Source organism: Lycium barbarum, chromosome 8 (genome assembly GCF_019175385.1).
Source record: "Lycium barbarum isolate Lr01 chromosome 8, ASM1917538v2, whole genome shotgun sequence".
Classification (NCBI taxonomy): Eukaryota; Viridiplantae; Streptophyta; class Magnoliopsida; order Solanales; family Solanaceae; genus Lycium; species Lycium barbarum.
This window is the reverse complement of record NC_083344.1, coordinates 131921572-131942482: the sequence shown is the minus strand read 5'-3', so window position 1 is coordinate 131942482 and position 20911 is coordinate 131921572. Positions and strand designations below refer to the sequence as shown.

Sequence of the window (20911 nt, the reverse complement as noted above, 5' to 3'; positions counted from 1 at the left end):
ATATTATAAACTATAGAACACAATATGAGAAGTAACATTTTAATTCTCCTAAAAATGGCATCTCATTAAATTTTTAACAATGCCTCCCATAACTTTTCTAGCAAATTTACACTATAAATAGCCTCTTTCATCTTGCACCAAAATACACCATTAACATTTGAGATCAACTTCAATAAAGATGGCTAAGTTTTTAAACTCTCTCATTTGCTTCTTCCTCATTCTTTCAGGTTCGACTTTCTTCAATTTTCTTAAAAGTTCTTTTTCAGTATTTGTTGTATTGTTTGTGATAAAATAAAGAGTTTAAGTTATATACATCATTAGTGTAAGGAATTTTTACACCATCAAGCCACATTTACGTGTTGTAGCAGGTAATTTATTTTGTTTTAAAAATTACCGATCCCACATAAGGAGACCTACGCTTAGGTAACTGTTGAATTACCCAATAGTGTAAAATAATTAACTAACAGTTTATAACTTAAACTTTAATTCTTCTTTTATTGATATGTTAATGTTTTGTTGGTTCATTTTGATGCAGTTTTGGCAATTACTGAGGTAAAAGCCCAACAGAGATGTACTGTAACATTGGATCCAAAGGGATGTGTACTTGCTGATTGTCAAAAACAATGTGCAGAGCAATACAAAGGAAATGGACTTTGCACTGGTGGTGTTACCGGCCCATACAATTGTGTCTGTGTTTACAATTGTAACTCCAATTAATGTACCTTTGATCAAACACAAATATTGGTCTATTATGAATGATGAGCATCAATAAATACTAGTATTATTTTTTCGGAAAAATATTTATCAGTTTCTACATTATTTAACTTTTACCTAACTATTCTATTGTTATATCATCTTGTTCACTTTACTATAAAAATTAGGTAGAGTGACCATCTTTCTGACATGTCATGAGTTTTTAGACATTATTTAAAAAGATAGATAAATAATCACATTAAAGATTTGAACGCCATGAATTGTTTCTTGGGTGTGAAGTTGTAAAGATATGATCTTACGAACCGTTTACGAGGTTTGACATGAATCGTTCGTGGGGTTTGAAACTTTAATAAATTTTTAAACCCCATGAATCGTTCCTTGGATTCCAGTTGTTAATACTCGAATTAGCCTTTAAAATAGTGGCCAATAGTTAATCATAAGTGTTAAAAGTGGCTATTTACCAAGTTTTCCCCGGTTTACTTTGGGCAACTGGAGTTCCTTTTTATTCCAACACAATGTCTGATATTTGTTTTGGGACCTGGCTAATTTGTATTCAAGCCGGAAGTCTCACTTTGTGATGCAAACACTTTATATCAAAGGCAATTTAATTTTCAGAGCTTCAACCCAAAACATCTACTAAGGATGAAGGTATACTTACTACTCCACCGCAACCATAGTTGAGTTCTAGAGTAGTGAGCTACATGGAATCCGAGCATTTTTGTTGATTTTAATTCTTATACACCGAAAAGTTAATTAATTGGTGTTTTTTGGAGGGTAAAGGAAGACAAGCTAATAAATTATAATATGGCTTATCTCTCTCACCAAATAAATAAATAGATAATGGGTGCATTAAGATATTTAAGATCTTTTAGGTGCCATCATCTTCAGTCAGGGGCGGATTTAAGTGGAGGTGAGGGTGTTCACCGACAAAATATTACAGATATATATATATATGATAGATTTTCTGTGTTTATGTATATATATTAACTTTTGAAAATTCTGAACATATGCAAAAGGTTAGCTCAAGCAGTCCAGGGTGTTCAAAATTGTCTCTAGCATCCTAGTTTTTATTCCCATCAACAACTTTATTTTTTATATTTAGCTTTTGTTATTTTTTTCGAACCTCCTGAGTGAAAATCCTGGATCCGCACTGTCTTCAGTACCCCACAACCCTAAAAAACTAAAGAGAAAAACATCCGCTATTTACCCAAGGTTTTGATACATTTTATGATCGAGATAAACTTTACTGAGGCCGATTGCTATTCGAAAAATAACTAACCTATTTAAATGTACAAATAATTATAAAAATTTCACTGGTAAATGAAAAATATTTGGGGAATTATAAGTTCACAACTATTACAAATTGACATAAAAATAATTAAACTACTTATTGAGTTAAATTATTAATAAAATTAAGATTTCCTTGCATTTTGCTAGGTTGTTCCGTCATAAATAAATTCATGTTTTAAAAAATCCATGTTTATGTATTTTATAAAAATAGAAACGGGAAGAATGCTAACCTACCATCTTCACGTGGTAGGTTTGCAAAATTATAATCAAATGATATGTACATGGAATCATCATGCATTTAAGGTCATCCACAATATGACGATATCCTTAACTATTTCGATTTTACGTGCAATATAACATAATAGCCCATTATCATGTGTTTGTTATTGGAATTGTTAGATCCAATTGGGAGAAATGGTTTTTTAGTATTCTCCATTTTAATGATGTAATAACTTTGATCAAACACAGACCTTGGTCTATTTTATTATGAATAAGTATCAATAAATATTATTATCTTTCTAGGAAATGTTTCATCCATTTTTACCTCATTTAAAATTTTTAGTGATTATTTATTTTGTTTAGTTATTTTGCCTAACGTAATTGTGATTGAAAGGAGAAATTAGAAATAGACCCCTTATATTGTTGTTGACAATGTGACATCAAACGTATTACGGTATTAGAGTAGGCAATAAACCAAAGCATCTTCTTTTTCGAGATCAAGTCGGAAACACTGACAATGTAAATATATTTATACTTTTTTTTATTAAGAAATTCAATTATGTCTTACTTTTTATATATATAAGAACATGAATTGATAACCTTGAAGGATGGTAAGTCATCGACGAAAAAAAATAAGCTTGTCCTGTTCGTTTCGAGAATAAAATGAAAAAATATTTCAAAAATAGTCCCTTGTGCACAAAGCATTTCGCGTTATCAGGATTCAGAAAAAGGCCACAGTCAAGAAGTGTGATGTAGACAGCAGCATTAGTTAGGACCCGAAACTTTTTTAACCCAAAAAATAACTTTTCGAACCAAACTAACCCTTAAAAAAAAAAAAAAAACCTAGGCTTCATGCGCAGAATTTGTGTGTGAAAGGGGGAGGGTACTTTTTTTTTTTCCTTTTTTTAAGCTATCAAAATCACGTTTTTTCATACTTTGGGCAAAAATTAGTCATGTTTCAAAACCCCAAAATATCAATATTTTATATAGAACTTAATATATTTTTTTGCGTACAATAACGTCGGCTCATTACATCAAGTATGCCTAAACGTTTGGATCGTCGTTTTAGGATTGTAGAGTGCCCCGAAGTAGTTTTGTTTGCTTGGAAACTTGTCATCTTTGTTCTTTAAAAATCAAACTAAAAATTAAGCTTTTTTCCGCACTTTGACCGAAGATTAGTCATGGTCATAATATACGGATGGGTTCATGGTAACTAATCTATTAAACTTTATATATTTCTACAACGATTTCGAGTTAATATACAAAAAAAAAAAAATTGGATATATTTACAGTCAAATATCCATAGATATTAATACATTAGTTACCATGAACCCATCCGTATATTATGACCATGATAGTCTTAACTATTTCTACGTGCAATCACATTATTTCTTCATTTATTTGGGAAATTAAATTAAAAAAACCTGGACTATTTTCCAATTTAATTAGATGGAAATTCGTTGTCCTTGCATAAATCTGAGATATGCTTTATGGGTTCAAGAATTGAGAGATCGTCACTTAACCCATTAATCAGTTTTCAGCTTGCATGAAAATCATATTCTCTTAAAAAAGATCAATTTTAGTTGTCTTTTGATATCGAAGGATTGGACAAAAAAACCGAAAAAAGAGATTTCACTACATTTATGGTAGTATTTGCTTAATCTAAAAAATCATAAACTATAAGCTCTAAAATATGATGGGAAATATATAACTTAAATTCTTCTAACCATGTAAAATTGGGGCATGTGAACACATGGTCTCTCCGTAAAATTAAATATTTTATGTAAATATTTTCTACAATTAGTATAATACTATTTGCTGAGACTCATACTACAAAAAATCTAAACGGTGCACTTTGTTGAATGTTGAGTTTTTACCTAGAGGATTAGGGATCAAGTTGCCCCTTTTTTTTTTTTTTTTAGTGGTGAACCCATGTACCAGAAATCCCACATTCGCCTCTGCTTCTATAACATATCATCATATTCTATAAACCGCTTCTTGTGACTTTTCAAAAAGAAAACAAACCATATCTTTTGATAAAAGGTTACTCCTAAGGTGTGCTTACACCAACTAATACATGAGTTACATGCGTTTGTATATTCATTTTTTTACTTAATCATAATTAATTAATATATATTATTACTTCATTAAATTACTTAATCATCATAAGTTTTAATTGATTTGATAACTTTTCAAAAAAAGAAACAAGTTAGCTTTGTTCTATGCAAAAACATATAATAAACTAGAGGTGTACATGAATCGGGTTGGTTCAGATTTTTTAAAGACTAAACCAAACCAATTGCATCGGGTTTTTAAATCTATAAACCAAACCAAACCAACAAAAGTCGGGGTTTTCAACATCGGGTTTTCTCGATTTTTTCGGGTTGCTTGGGTTTTTCGGGTTTTTTTTCCGGTAAATTCTTCACACAAAATATATAACTTGTACTTCAAATATTTCTTTAGTCCTAGTAAGATATGACTATCTAATTAAGATATTTATTAAGAAAATAACACAAAACGTGAGATGAAAGATGACATTGTACCAAAATATTAAACGAAAAAAGTTAATGAAATTGCATAAAATAAAATGATCATAATCTAAAAGTGCTAAGTCATGCTACAATAAATACGGCTAATTTATAAGGCGTGTAGAAAATGATCATAATCTAAAAATACTAAACCATGCTATATAAGTACGACTAATAAGTATTAATTACATGACTAGATATTAAAGAAAAAAGTAAAATTAAGTTACTTATTTTCACTTTTTAAACTAATATAAAACTAAAGAATAGATATCAACATTATTGTAATTGCAGTGCTAGATATGAATTACTTTTGTTAGCATTAGTATTGATTTGATTTTTGTTGAGTTTTATTTGAGTTCCTAATATCATTGGGCTATAAAACTTATTGGACCATTCAAAATTCTAATTCCAAGCTTGAAATAATATGTTAAAAGACAAAAAGCTAAGAAAAAGTTAAAGAAACATTTATAAATTACATTATAAGCAAATATTTTTATGTATGAAATATGTTTGAAGTTTAATAAATGTAATGTAGGGTTGGTTTGATTCGGTTTGACTTTTTTTAGTTAAAACCAAACCAAACCAATAGTGTTCGGGTTTTTTTTTTAAAACCAAACCAAGTCAAACCAAACCATTAGTTGGGTTTTTTTCTCGGTTTGGTTCGAATTACCAGTTTGGCGCGGTTTGTTGGTTTGCTTTGTACACCCCTAGTTCAAATAAACCATGGATCTCTGAAGTACAATAGGATATAGTTTTTTCTAAGAAAAATGTCAACATATTAAATTTTCTAAATAGCTTCCCATAACTTTTCAAAAAGCATACAAGTCAATTCTATTTTATGGAAAGCATATTACAAACCATAAATCTCTGAAGTCTGAAGTACAGTATGAGAGAACAACTTAATGCTTCTAAAATGTCATCACATTAAATTTTCTAAATTGCTTACCATAACTTTTCAAAAAAGGAAACAAGCCACATCTGCTTTATGGAAAACATAACATAAAAGATATTAGAGATAATAGTATTTTGGTTTCTATGTTATAGGTAAATTCTAATTTTGATCTTTCTAATATATGATTACGTATATATAACCTTCAATTAAGTCTAATTTGCACTTTTCATCCTTATACTTGTGAATTTTCAAAAATTTGATGAATTATGAACTGTTAAATTATTCTATTGCTCATGTGTTATGTTAAATTTGTATTATTACTCCATATTTGAGAATAATTAGTTTAATCAATATAAGATAGTTCCTAAATAAAGGGACCAAAATTACACATTTAAATTAATTAAAGGTTTGTGTGCTTAACCAAATATCGAAAATTAAAAATCATCATTAACTTAAGGACTACAAGTACTATTATCCCAAGGTATAACAATAATCCGATTCTTCTAATGTCCTCACAATCAATTATCTAAACTACTTCCCATAATTATTTCAAAAAGGAAAGAAGCCATCTTAATTTGCTCTACGGAAAGCATATTATAAACTATAGAACACAATATGAGAAGTAACATTTTAATTCTCCTAAAAATGGCATCTCATTAAATTTTTAACAATGCCTCCCATAACTTTTCTAGCAAATTTACACTATAAATAGCCTCTTTCATCTTGCACCAAAATACACCATTAACATTTGATATCAACTTCAATAAAGATGGCTAAGTTTTTAAACTCTCTCATTTGCTTCTTCCTCATTCTTTTAGGTTCGACTTTCTTCAATTTTCTTAAAAGTTCTTTTTCAGTATTTGTTGTATTGTTTGTGATAAAATAAAGAGTTTAAGTTATATGCATCATTAGTGTAAGGAATTTTTACACCATCAAGCCACATTTACATGTTGTAGCAGGTAATTTTGTTTTATTTTAAAAATTACCGATCCCACATAAGGAGAACTACGCTTAGGTAACTGTTGAATTACCCGATAGTGTAAAATAATTAACTAATACTTTGTGTATAACTTAAACTTTAATTCTTCTTTTACTGATATATTAGTGTTTTGTTGGTTCATTTTGATGCAGTTTTGGCAATTACTGAGGTAAAAGCCCAACAGAGATGCACTGTAACATTGGATCCAAAGGGATGTGTACTTGCTGACTGTCAAAAACAATGTGCAGAGCAATACAAAGGAAATGGACTTTGCACTGGTGGTGTTACTGGTCCATACAATTGTGTCTGTGTTTACAATTGTAACTCCAATTAATGTACCTTTGATCAAACACAAATATTGGTCTATTATGAATGATGAGTATCAATAAATACTAGTATTATTTTTTCTGAAAAATATTTATCAGTTTCTACATTATTTAACTTTTACCTAACTATTCTATTGTAATATAATTTTGTTCACTTTACTGTAAAAAATCGGTGTGATGACCAGTTTTCCAATATGTCATTAAGTTTTTAGACACTACTTAAAAAGATAGGTAAATAATCACATTAAAGGTTTGAATGCCATCAATTGTTTTTTGGGTGTGAAGTTATAAAGGTATGGTCTTACGAACTGTTTATGAGGTTTGACATGAATCGTTTGTGGGGTTTAAAACTTTAATTAAATTTTTAACCCCATCAACCGTTCATTGGATTCCAGTTGTTAATACTCGAATTACAAACCTGTTTGTTAGAGTTTGTTCCGTGTTTTAGTTAGGGAAATTTTCAAAACTTTTTTCATGTCGAAATAATGGTTATATGTTAATAGCTTTTAAAATAGTGGCCAATAGTTAATCATTAGTGTTAGAAGTAGCTATTTACCAAGTTTTCCCCACTTTACTTTGGCCAACTGGAGTTCCTTTTTATTCCAACGCGATGTCTGATATTTATTTTGGGACCTGAGTAATTTGTATTCAAGCTGGTAGTCTCAGATGTAAACACTTTATATCAAAGCGACTTCATTTTCAGAGCTTGAACCCAAAACATCTACTAAGGATGAAGGTATACTTACTACTCCACCGCAACGATAGTTGAGGTAGAAAGAAGGAAATTAGAGTAATGAACTACATGGAATCAGAGCATTTTTGGTTGATTTTAATTCTTATACACCGAAAAGTTAATTAATTGTTTCTTGGAGGGCAAAGGAAGACAAGCTAATAAATTATAATATGGTCTATCTCTCTCAATAAATAAATAGATAATTGGTGCATTCAGGTATTTAAGATCTTTTAGGTGCCATCATCTTGGGTACCCCACAACCCTAAAAACTACAGAGAAAAACATCCGCTATTTATCCAAGTTTCTGATACATTTTGTGATTGCGAAAACTTTACTGAGGCCGATTGTTATTCGAAAAATAACTAACCGATTTAAATTTACAAATAATTATAAAAACTTCACTGGTAAAATGAAAAATATTTGGGGAATTATAAGTTCACAACTATTACAAATTGAAATAAAAATAATTAAACTACTTATTGAGTTAAGTTATTAATAAAATTAAGATTACCTTGCATCTTGCTAGGTTCTTCAGTCATAAATAAATCCATGTTTATGTATTTTATAAAAATAGAAAACGGGAAGAATGCTAACCTAACATCTTCACGTGGTAGGTTTGCAAAATTATAATCAAATGATATGTAGACGGAATCATCATGCATTAAGGTCATCCACAATGTGACGATATCCTTAACTATTTTGGGGCAGTATATCAAAAATAAAAAAATAAAAAAGTAAATTTTTAAAATTTGTTTTTCAGTGTTTGGTAAACAAGTAGAAAATGTTAATGTCTCGTGAGTGTTTTTATATAATCTAGGCAAAACTTATGTGAGTGGGGACGGGTGGGGTGTTAGGTGTGGTGATGAAACAATCAGTGTAGAGTGACACTTATGAAACTTGCTTTAACCACTTCCACCTGAAAAGTTTTTGATTTAAAGGAACTTGTGTTCCTAGATATCAAAAAAAAAAAAAAAACATATTAACCAATCAAACATGAGAAAATTGCAAAAAACACTTCATACCAAACACACCCTATAAATCATATGTATCTATTTGAGATACAATATAAAATATAAAACTTTAATTCTCCTAAAATATCAACACAATCAATTTTCTAAACTGCTTTTCATAACTTTCGAAAAGAAAACAATCCATATTTGCAACTCCATGGAAAGCATATTATGAACCATTTATTCTAAATTCTATCACCATATTACTTTCTCTAAACTGCTTTCCAAAAAGGTAACAAAACCATCTATGTTATTTGGAAAGTAAATTATACATCGAGTTACTTCCCAAAATAAATCACACACGTCTAGAAAATTCACACTATAAAACCCTCTTTCACCTTGCTCTAACAAAGCACATCATTAACACTTGAGATCATCAACTTCAAAAAGCAATATGGCCAAGTTTTTGAACTCTATCATATGTTTCTTCCTCATTCTTTCAGGTTTGACCTTCTCTTCTTCTTCTTCTTTTTTTTTTTTTTTTTTTGTCTAATTGTTTTTCTATGTTTGTCGTTCTGTTTTTTTTATTCGGTGTTTAGTATCTGCATTGGGAGGACTAATTCGAATTCACACCGCATAAGGTCCATTAAAGGAGAAATTCTCCCCGCCAAAATTTTTCTGTATCCAGGCTCGAACTAAAAATCTCTCATTAAAGCTAGGTGGATCATATCTATTCCACCACAACCCTTGATACTTATTATTATTTTGGATGATTTACATAAATATTCTTTTTAGGCCACTATTTAACTATTTTCTCTATTTTAAAAATTCTGCAGATATATTTCTTGGGCCTAGCAAAACATTAAAATATCGTCTAATGTCTACAAAATTTTAGATCGTGGTCTAAAGTTTTCTCATAAGATTATCTCATAAGATTATCAATTTGCTTAAAAAAATAATAATCTTTAGACCGTGATTTAAAAGGTCTATATATTGCAAGAGAAATAAAGAACAAGTCATTTACTTAACAACTGTCTCAAAAATGAAAACTTGGCAAACTTTTTGCATTATTTTGCTTGTGACAATGCTAATTCTTCTTTCATTTGATATACTAATGTGTTGTGGTTCAATTTTTGGGTGTAGTTGCATTGACAATTACTCAAGTGGAAGCCCAAAAAAGATGCACTGAGATTCTGGATCCAGATCATTGCACCATGGCTGAATGTCAAAGTGAATGCTTACAGAAACATAATGGAAATGGGGTTTGCACTGGTGGTAATGCTAGCCCATTATCATGCGTTTGTTATTGGAATTGTTAGATCCAATTGGGAGAAATGGTTTTTTAGTATTCTCCCTTTTAATGATGTAATAACTCTGATCAAACACAGACCTTGGTCTATTTTATGATGAATAAGTATCAATAAATATTATTCATCTTTCTATGAAATGTTTCATCCATTTTTACCTCATTTAAATTTTTTAGTGATTATTTATTTTGTTTAGTTATTTTGCCTAACGTAATTGTGATTGGAAGGAGAAATTAGAAATAGACCCCTTATACTGTTGTTGACAATATGACGTCAAACGTATTACGGTATTAGAGTAGGCAATAAACCAAAGCATCTTCTTTTTCGAGATCAAGTCTGAAACACCGACAATGTAAATATATTTATACTTTTTTTTTATTAAGAAATTCAATTATGTCTTACTTTTTTTTATATATAAGAACATGAATTGATAACGGTAAGTCATCTGTTACGACGAAAAAAAAAAAAAAAAAAAAAGCCTGTCCTGTTCATTTTGAGAATAAAATGCAAAAATATTTTAAAAATAATCACCTGTACAAAAAGCATTTCGCGTTATCAGAATTCAGAAAAAGGCTACAGTCAAGAGATATGATATAGACAGCCTAACTAATGCAAGCATTAATGACTTCTTCAAGAAATACTATATTCGTTCACAAACAATTTAAATTGATAGCTAACAATCATCATGACCAACTCTTCCATTTCTCTCTTGTTCATCAAATTATTAAATAAAAATCCAAAGTTTAATACATTCATGAAAAAGTTGTAAACATTTTTATTTGTAAATTTTTGCAACACTCTGATTAACTTTTGGGCTAACGGCTTTTTTAGTTTGTCGAAGTTATAACTAAATAGCAGAGGATATAAATCCTTGCCGAATACTACCATTATTCATTATCAATAGATGTTCACCAGCTTAGTTCATAAAAAAATAGGGGAAATTACTTCTGAAACATTTACGCCTTTAGTGCATGCTTTGTGTATAAACACTCAATTTAATCGATATTTGTGCATTAATACCTTTTATATACTAGTATACAATTTATACAAGTTGATACATTATGCATAAAGCTTTTCCCCAAATACAGTGTATTAAATTATATCTACGCGGCGTAAATATTTTCAAATGCGATATATTTTTGAAAATTTCCAAAAAAAATACAGTTTAATTCGTGATTTAATTAGATAACATCTCGCTTCGCAAATAGGAGTTGCCAAGAGTAAATTTTAAGAAAAAGAGCATGAAATGGAATATTACTGCTGAAATTGCATTGTACATTCAGAATAATCCTAAAAAGACACTGATACTTGACATGTAACTCCGCTAGATCGAGGTAAGTAAGGTATACAAAGGAAAAACCTATTTAACAGCAAGAGGGATTCGCATTTCTTCCAGACGTAGAGCGTTCCCAATGAACACGAAACAAGATTCCAGTTATTCCGTCTCCTATTAATTCCTTATTCAAATTCAGTTTCAACAAATAAAATAAAAAATTCTTGAGTAGCGTACTCCCCTCTTCCTATGATAAGTCCCTTTATAACTCTTAATATTTTCAATTAGCATGTACGATAAAGACTTAATTTAAAAAAAAAATGAGTGAGAATTCTCGATTCTTGTAGACTTGTTAAAGGTATAAATGAAAAAAATTAGTCAAACCAGCTTGTAAGTCATTTTGTAATTTATTTGAGTGTTTGATAAAATAAAAAACAGCTTAAATTAAGTTAAAAAGTATTTAAATAAGCCAAAATCAAGAAGTTACTCAACCCCAATTTATTTTTTTAAGCTTAAAAGCCATTTTTATTTGATTAACAATTTTACTTTTTATTTCTTATATTTTCTATTAATTTTAATATTACTCTTATTTCTAAAACCGTTTAGCACTTTTTATCACATAGTTCAAACGGGCTCTTAATTTTAAAAATAAAAATAAAAAAATGAGTGAGAATTCTCGATTCTTGTAGACTTATTAAAGGTAAACTAAAAAAAGAAAACAAAATCAGTCTTCTAGATCCTTCTAAACAATTAGAGTCTTTAGAACCCTCCAGAACCCGTTTTCCCTTATATCTCCACTGCGTTCCACTGGTCCATCAAATCCCTCCACAGCACACAATCAAATCCCCTCTCACCGCCGTAACACCGCCGTGAAATGGCCCGTTTAGGAGAAGGAGACAAACGCTGGATCGTCGAAGACCGACCTGACGGAACCAACGTTCACAATTGGCATTGGGCTGAAACTGATTGTCTCGAATGGTCACGTAATTTCCTTAACAATCTCTTATCAAACAAAACCCTAATTGACGGTGAAGGCAACCTCAAAATCCGAACAAAAAACCTCGAAAAACTCGAAGGTGAAGCTTACGTTAATATCCGAAAAGGGAAAGTAATTCCAGGTTATGAATTAAACTTAATTCTGTCTTGGGAAGGTGAGGTTGTAAATGAAGGTGGTTTGAAATTTGAAGGGAATGTTGAATTACCTTATATAGCTGATGAGAATGCTGATGAAGATCCAGAAATTAGGGTTACGATTAAAGATGAAGGGCAAATTGGGAAGAGATTAAGGGATGCATTTATTGTTAAAGGAAAGCCTTTTGTTTTAGAGCAAATTAGGGTTTATGTTAATGCTATGTCAAAAGGGGGTCCTTGTAAAGATGAAAATGACGTGAAAAAAGTGGTAAAAAAAGCGGTCAACGCCGGAGACGTTGGAACTCCGGCGTTGACTCCGGTGAAGGAGGAGGTGAAGGTGAAAAAGGAGAAGAAAAAGGAAGGGTTTAAGACGATAACGATGACGGAGAAATTTAGTTGTAGGGCTAAAGATTTGTTTGAGATATTGATGGATGAGAATAGATGGAAGGGATTTACACAGAGTAATGCTAGGATAAGTAAGGAGGTTGGTGGGGAGTTTAGTATATTTGATGGATCGGTTACGGGGAGTAATGTGGAGTTGCAAGAAGGGAAATTGATTGTTCAGAAATGGAGGTTTGGTAGTTGGCCTGATGGTATTCAGTCCATGGTATGGTTTTTTGACCTTTGCTTTTTTCTATTTGTGTTTATGTGTTTGTCAAGAATGTTATTTTAATGTTAAATAAGGCAAATTGTTTAGTATTGGAATGAAATATCTTAATTTGGGACGGAGACATAGTAGTAGTAGTTGTTGTAGAGTGGAATGGAAGCTGAATAATAGTAGAGCCAAGCTCAACTAATTTGGATTTGAGTTAGGTGATTTATTGATAATCTTTTATGGGTGTATTGTGTGTAGAATGAGTTAAGTTCTACGTAATTCGAATGGTATTTGTATGTTTTGATTCAAATGTTCCACTGAATAGGTGAAAGATGTAAGCTTGTGAGGTCAAGAATATTCTCTTTAATGTTAAATAAGGCAAAATATTTAGTGTTGGAATGAAAGATATCTGAATAGAGTGGAATGGAAGCTGAAGAATGGTATAGTCGACCTCAACTAATTTTTTGGATTTGAGTTAGCTGATTGATTGATATATAATCTTTTATGGTTGTAATAATGTGGTGAATGAGTTGTTTTCCAGGTAACTTGGCTGGTATATGTTTTAGGTCAACTGTTTCATCTGAATAGGCAATAGATATAAGCGTGAGTCTTGTCTTTAATGTTAAATGAGCCAAAATATTTAGTATTGGAATGAAATATATCTGAATAGAGTGGGATGAAGCCAAAGAATGGTAAAGCTGAGCTCAACTAATTTGGATTCGAGCTAGCTGATTGAATGATTGATACATAATATTTTTGAGTGTATAGTTTCTAGAGTGAATTATGTTCTAGGTAACTTGACTGCTATTGATATGTTTTAGTTCAAATGTTTCATCTGATAGGCAAAAGATATAAGCTCGAGTCTTCTTTTTAATGCGCTAAATAAGGCAAAATATTTAATTTCGGAATGAAATATATCCGAATAGAGTGGAATCAAGAATGGGAGCTAAAGAATGGTATAGCCGACCTCTACTAATCTGGATTTGAGCTAGCTGATTGATTGATTGATATATAATCTTTTATGGGTGCGTAGTGAGTGTAGAATGAGTTGTGTTCTAACTTTACTATATTTGTATGTTTTAGTTCAAGTTTCATCTGAATAGGCTAAACTGCCAAAGATGTAAGCTTGTGGGCATGTTTTGAGGTTAAGAGTCTTCTTTTTAATGTTATGTGTAGTATTTGAATGAAATATCTGAATACAGTGGAATGGGAGCTGAAGAATAGTATAGCCGACTTCAACTAATTTGAGATTTGAGTTAGCTGATTGATTGATATATAATCTTTTATGGTTGTATGTGTAGATAAGTTATGTTCTTGTGTTCTAGGTAACTTTACTACTATTTGTATGTTTTAGTTCACACGTTTCTATCTGAACAGGCAAGAGATATAAGCCCGAGTCTTCTTTTTAATGTTAAATAAGCCAAAATATTTAGTGTTGGAATGAAAGACATCTGAATAGAGTGGAATGGAAGCTGAAGAATGGTATAGGCTATAACCTCAACTAATATGGATTTGAGTTAGCTGATTGATTGATATATAATCTTTTATGTGCGTATACCTAGAATGAATTGTGTTCTAGGTAACTTGACTAGTATTTGTATGTTTTAGTTCAAATAGTTCATCTGAATAGGCAAAAGTTATAAGCTTGAGTCTTCTTTTTGATGTTAAGTAAGACAAACTATTTAGTATTGAAATGAGATATATCTGAATAGAGTGAAGCTGAAGAATGGTATAGCTGACCTCAACTAATTTGGATTTGAGTTAGCTGATTGATTGATATATAATCTTTTGTGTGTGTATAGTGTAGAATGAGTTGTATTCTAGGTAACTTGACTAGTATTTGTATGTTTGAGTTCAAAGAGTTCATCTGAATAGGCAAAAGTTATAAGCTTGAGTCTTCTTTTTGATGTTAAGTAAGACAATTTTTAGCATTGAAATGAGATATATCTGAACAGTGTAATCAAAAGCGAAAAGCGCAAAAAAGCTCTAAGGTTAGCTGGGGCTTTAAGCGCCAAAGCGCAAATAAAGTGTGGGCTTTAGTGGAAAAAAGCGCAATGGTGCAAAATTATAAATATATGTATGTTTAGTCCAAGACTAATAATAGTAAGCATGAATAACAAATATATGGACAAAGAAATTGTAAAAACATCACGATAAAGTGAAATATCAATCATCTAGTGTCACCTCTTCAAGAGAGGCATACATTTCAAGGAAAGTATGTCTTAGAGCCTTGATGACGACACTGAAGCGCACATAAAGCAAGGCGAAGCGCTCAACATGTTTTGAGCCTCGCTTCAGGGCTTAAGCGTTAAGCGCGCCTTTGACAACACTGATCTGAATAGAGAGAAGCTGAAGAATGGTATAGTTGACCTCAACTAATTTGGATTTGAGTTAGCTGATTGATTGACGTATAATCTTTTATGTGTGTATAGTGTAGAATGAGTTGTTTTCTAGGTAACTTGACTAGTATTTGTATGTGTTAGTTCAAATATTTCATTTGAATAGGCAAAAGATATAAGCTTGAGTCTTCTTTTTAATGTTAAATAAGGCAAAATATTTAGTATTGGAGTGAAATTTATCTGATTAGAGTGGAAAGGAAGTTGAAGAATGGTACCTGACCTCAACTAATTTGGATTCGAGTTAGCTGGTTGATTAGTTGCTATATAATCTTTGATGGGTGTATACTCTGTATAGTGTCTAGAATGAATTTAGTTCTAGATAACTTGACTGGTATTTGTTTGTTTTGGTTCGAATGTTCCATCTGAATGGGCGAAAGATGTAAGCTTGTGGGCGTACTGTGAGATCAAGAATCTTCTCTTTAATATTAAATAAGGCAATTATGTAGTATTGGAGTGAAATATATCTGAATTGAGTGAATGGAAGCTAAAGAATTGTATAGCTGACCTCAACTAATTTGAACTAAATTGTATCTGAGTTAGCTGATTGATTGATAAATACTATAATATTTTTTGAGTGTATAGAATGAGTTATGTTCTAGCGTGTAGAATGACTTGTGTTCTAGGTAACTTGCCTGGTATTTGTATGTGTTATTTCATCTGAATAGGCAAAAGATATAACCTTGAGTCTTCTTTTTAATGTTAAATAAGGCAAAACATTTACTATTAAGAATGGTCGACTAATTTGGATTTGAGTTAGCTGATGGATGGACATATATTATATAATCTTTTATGGGTGTATAGTGTGTAGAATGAGCTACGTTCTAGGTAACTTGAGTAGTATTTGCATGTATAGTTCAAATATTTCATTTGAATAGGCAAAATAAATAAGCTTGAGTCTTCTTTTTTATGTTAAATAAGGCAAAATATTTAGTATTGGAGTGAAATATATCTGAATAGAGTGAAATGGAAGCTGAAGAATGGTATAGCTGACCTCAACTAATTTGGTTTGAGTTAGCTGATTGATTGATATATAATATTTTATGGGTGTACAGAATGAGCTATGTTCTAGTGTGTAGAATGAGTTATGTTCCAGGTAACTTGACTACTATTTGTATGTTTTAGTTCAATCTTTTCATTTGAATAGGCAAAAGATATAAGCTTGAGTCTTCTTTTCAATGTTAAAAATGCAATATATTTAGTATTGGAATGACCTATATTTGAATAGAGTGGAATGGAGGCTGAAGAATGGAATAGCTGACCACAATTTATTTGCATTTGAGTTAGCTGATTGATCGGTATGTAATCTTTATGGGTGTATAATGTGCAGAATGAGTTATGTTCTAGGTAAGTTGACTAGTATTCCTATGTTCAAGTGTTCATCTAAATAGGCAAAAGAAGTGAGCTTGTGCGCATGTTGTGAGGTCAAAACTCTATATTGTCTAATGGGTACTCACTGATGTGATGATCTTTGTTAGCCCATTCTTCTTTGGCCGCTGTTATTGTGCTGTAGATATGCCATTTTAATATAATCACATAGATTGGCTGATGGAGGACTACGGAGGAAGTATTTGTGATGTCTATTCAAGTGCACAGTTTTCTGCTACTTTAGGCTCTTACCAGATCTAGAATGCAAGCAGTGATCATGAACGTCGAAGTCTACCTCTAGTCCATATCCTAATTCTTTCTGTGGATACTGCTTGAATTAAACAGAGTCGCAGCATTGTTCTTCTTTAACAAAATTTGGTGTATCAATGATGTTGTTCGAATTATTCCCCCGGGGGCCGGGTGTAGCTTGTAATGTGTGAGTGAGGTTCACATCACAGGGTCGAACCCTGCCTCAAACAAAAATTCTGCTATTTAAGTGGAGAAGGGTAGAGAGACGGCCCATTTGTTTTCTTAGTACAATGGTAAATATGTTAAAATAGATAGAACTTGGACTGTGTGCTGAAATGTTGCGACTTATGAGCCTATAGCAGTATAAAGGAGTAGGACAGGCAATGAATATCTTTTTCTGATACGTATCGTGTGTTGATTGTTTCAGGTCCGAATTACCTTTGAGGAACCTCAATCTGGAGTTACAGTTGTCAAGCTGACACATACAGATATACCAGAGGAAGACAGGTTCGTTATAGTTTATTTGATTAGTTATGTTAGTTTGCCTGTATCATGCAATTTTTTTTTCTCATGTTTGCTACTGATGGTGCAGATATGGTAATTCAACTGTTGTGGAGAATACAGAGAGAGGATGGAGAGACCTTATTTTCCACAGGATCCGGGCTGTTTTTGGTTTTGGAATCTAAATTCTCTATAAGTGTGGAATTTTACAATTTATGCAAAATGTATGAGGATCAGGCACTATTCTTCTGGACACCATGGACCTAAGAATCCGGTTCAACTGAGTTTTTCTTTAGTTGATTGTCAGGTTTTCCGAGCTTAATAACTCAATTTAAAGGTGAACTTGTAGAATTTGTCTTCAATGGAACTTATTCTATTTATGTTCAATGGAACTTATTCGTTTTTGCTAGACGAGTGCTGCATCTAGTCTTTCATTTCATTTTTATTATTATGGTGTTGCTCGAATTGATTTCTTGTAGCTTGGTAAAGCTATGCTATCTTGCATCGTTTAGCCAAATGATGAAAAGGCTGGTTACCTTAGCTGTGGTGTTATGGTGTATTTTTCATTATTTTTTGTGTGCGCCTCATTTTGATATGGCTACTTGAATACATGAAAAGATTTGAACGTGAGGCTTCATATACAAATGGGTTTTTTTTCTTTTCAAATTCCTCTTGAATGATTTTCAGTAATGCGATGGCCAGGAACCAGCCAACCACTATACATATATATATATACTGTTTCTGGCAAGTTTTAAGTAGCAACATGATCAATTCACCATTTTAAGTTCCAACATCACCAATTCACCATCTTTGATAATGCAAAAAGGATCCTTTGTAACAACTGTACATATTGAAATGCCCTTTACTGAATATACAAATTGATGTCGAACTTTGGACAAAGAGAGAAATTTGTTGTTTATGAACAAGAAGAGGCAGTCATCAGATTGGACTAGTAACATATTATATAGAGCTTTTGATCATTTCTCTCACTTCTTCAATTACAAGCCATGCTTTGTGCCCTCCAATCACCTCTGCTTTCATTTCCCCATCTTTCCACAACTGCAATAAAAATAAAACAAGAATTTTATAGCTTAATCTTTCTTTTGAACTTTTGAAAGATGGGGGAATCCATAGGCCTGCTCACCTGAATTGTTGGCATTTTCTGGAGATTAAAACAAGAAACAAATTAGGAAAATGAACAGAGTGCAAAAGGAAATAATAGACTGCTGAAAAAAATACTTGAGTCGTGCACAAAAGGATACTTACTGAAACATTTCCTCGCTTCACTAAAGTTTGTGGTACTTTATTCACGTCGACATAGTAGAATTTGAGTCTACGAACAAGAGGAAAAAGAATATATCATTATTCTCTAAAACCATTGCTAATGTACTCTATATATGTAGTTGGCTTGTCATTTTCCCCTTCACAGGGAACAAGATATACATGTTTATTTCACTCGACTAAATGAAAACTAAAATGTTTAAATCAAGCTCAAAATGAGCTAGTACATTAGTCATTTTCTTTTAAGACACAAGAATGTATAACCATGACACTCAGAGATCTAGGGCGGGGGAGTGTTTTAACCATCCGGTATTGGCAACCTATTGGGCCTACTACTTGGATTTACGCTGGATAGGCCCTAAAGAGGTAAACTGCTCGCTATCAAGAAGTTCTCCATTTTCAAGGCTCGTACCCGAGAACTTTGGTAAAGAGTCAAATAGTTCCAATCATCCACCATATCCCTATGTAATAAACTACGGAGTTCTTGATGCTATCAGTGAGTTTATTATTAATCAAGACTAACATCTTATCATAAAAATCCAGCGTCTTGTCAAACTACTCCCCCACAGATAACATGGAAAAATAGCTTATATATTTCAATGTCTGAAACCAGCTGTAAATAAACTATTCAAGAAAATGTTAAAGGCATTGTAATGACTTGACAGGACATGAAAAGGGGGCTTACTTAGTATCAAACTCAGCTGCAAGTTTCTCCAATTTTGGCTTCAAAAATATGCATTTCCGGCACCAAGCAGCCATCCTATCAATCATTTGCTACAAACAAATCAATCTAACTGCAACTCCATAAAATCGATTCTTTCCTTTTCTTTTAAAAAATGCAGAACAGGAAAAAACTCATACAATTATCATTTTATATCTACTTTAATATTCTTTTTAGTATAATCATCTGGCATTCGAAACATACTCCTAACTAGTCTGGAATCACGCCGGATAAAGTTAACAATGAAGGTTTTAGCGCTTACTACATCGTAAGAAGGAGCTCGAACCTGAGACTTCAAGAAAGACCTTTACTATTAAAACAGACTTCATATCGGGGCTCAAATCTGAGACCTATGGATAACGGAAGAATCTTTACTGTCAAGAGGGACTTCATTTCTGGGTTCAAACCCGACACTTATGGTTAAAAAGAATGCTTTTACAGCTTTACCGTTTAATCCCTCCGTCTCAAATTATTTGTCTGCCTTTTATTTTACACGGTTCTGTAAGAAATATTAATTAGGAGGGATATTTGACTAACTTTACCTTTCAATAAATGGTTACTCCAGTTATGTGTCATAAGTGTATTAAGGGTAAAACAGAAAACTATAATTAACTGCCTTGAACTTGTAAAACGATAAATAATTTGAGACAATTATTTTTAGACATTCTTTTCTTTATCACAAACAAGGAAAGAGAAGAATTTTACCAATCAATAATGATGGGTTGTGATAGCTCTTTGGCAGAGGCTAAAATTTGGTCAAGTTGTTCAGTGCTCTCAATGGGTTGCATCTCAACAGTAGTTGGCCTTGACAAATCTGGCCAAGAAGCATTGATTCTAAACTCTCTCTTTAATTTTCTCTTCCAATCACTTCTTCTCTTATCAACAAAGCAAAATCCAAATGATTTTACAATATTTAGACTTCCACCACTGTTCAAAAACTGATGATGCTGCTCTCTGTTGTGGATTTCTCTGTACAGAATTTGGGAATTTGGTGCTAAAATTGACATTTCTTAGAAGTTCTTGTAACTTGAAAGAGGAGATGGTGTAAATTGAAGGATTTAGATATTTGGGTAAGTGAGATTTTTCTCTTTTTTCATTTACTAGTAGATATTTTTGTCAAAGGTACAACTTGTGATGCATTCTTGATTTTGTTGCTTAAAGGAAAAGGCTTATCCACTTATCCTTGTAGTGTATTGGAGTTTTGTTAAAGGAAAAAAACCATTTTGGACCCACTTGTAGCAGAGTGGTTTTTTCCTTGACCCTTTGTACATGTGGAAACTTTATCCTACTCATTTTTTGTTTTTTGACAAATATAATAGGGGTGTTTTGCAAGAATGACCTTTGAGGTGGGTGATGTTAAACTTTTGACTACACTTATCCTAGGAACAAAACTTTAACAACTTTTAATTGTTGAGCTTGAAGGTTAGCCCATGGCACAAACTAGGGTTAAAAGTTTAA

At 31.8% G+C, this 20911-nt stretch overlaps 3 protein-coding genes across 3 annotated transcripts; 2 read left to right on the top strand and 1 right to left on the bottom strand.

Moving 5' to 3' along the window:
- The first annotated feature begins 140 nt into the window (after window positions 1–140).
- LOC132605511 (defensin-like protein 156) lies at window positions 141–830 on the top strand. Its single transcript, XM_060318641.1, has 2 exons — window positions 141–227; window positions 536–830. Exons 1-2 carry the CDS (start codon window positions 179–181, stop codon window positions 715–717), a joined length of 231 nt encoding a protein of 76 aa, XP_060174624.1. The 5' UTR covers window positions 141–178; the 3' UTR covers window positions 718–830.
- An 11135-nt stretch (window positions 831–11965) lies between these two features.
- On the top strand, window positions 11966–17860 carry LOC132607529 (uncharacterized). Its single transcript, XM_060321539.1, has 3 exons — window positions 11966–12949; window positions 17378–17457; window positions 17543–17860. The coding sequence occupies exons 1-3, from the start codon at window positions 12086–12088 to the stop codon at window positions 17634–17636; spliced, it is 1038 nt and encodes a 345-aa protein (XP_060177522.1). The 5' UTR covers window positions 11966–12085; the 3' UTR covers window positions 17637–17860.
- Window positions 17861–18244: 384 nt separating this feature from the next.
- LOC132607530 (thioredoxin-like 3-1, chloroplastic) lies at window positions 18245–20622 on the bottom strand. Its single transcript, XM_060321540.1, has 5 exons — window positions 20159–20622; window positions 19418–19492; window positions 18718–18784; window positions 18596–18613; window positions 18245–18510 (listed from the first exon to the last, which is right to left on the bottom strand). Exons 1-5 carry the CDS (start codon window positions 20458–20460, stop codon window positions 18412–18414), a joined length of 561 nt encoding a protein of 186 aa, XP_060177523.1. The 5' UTR covers window positions 20461–20622; the 3' UTR covers window positions 18245–18411.
- Between the last annotated feature and the right edge of the window lie 289 nt (window positions 20623–20911).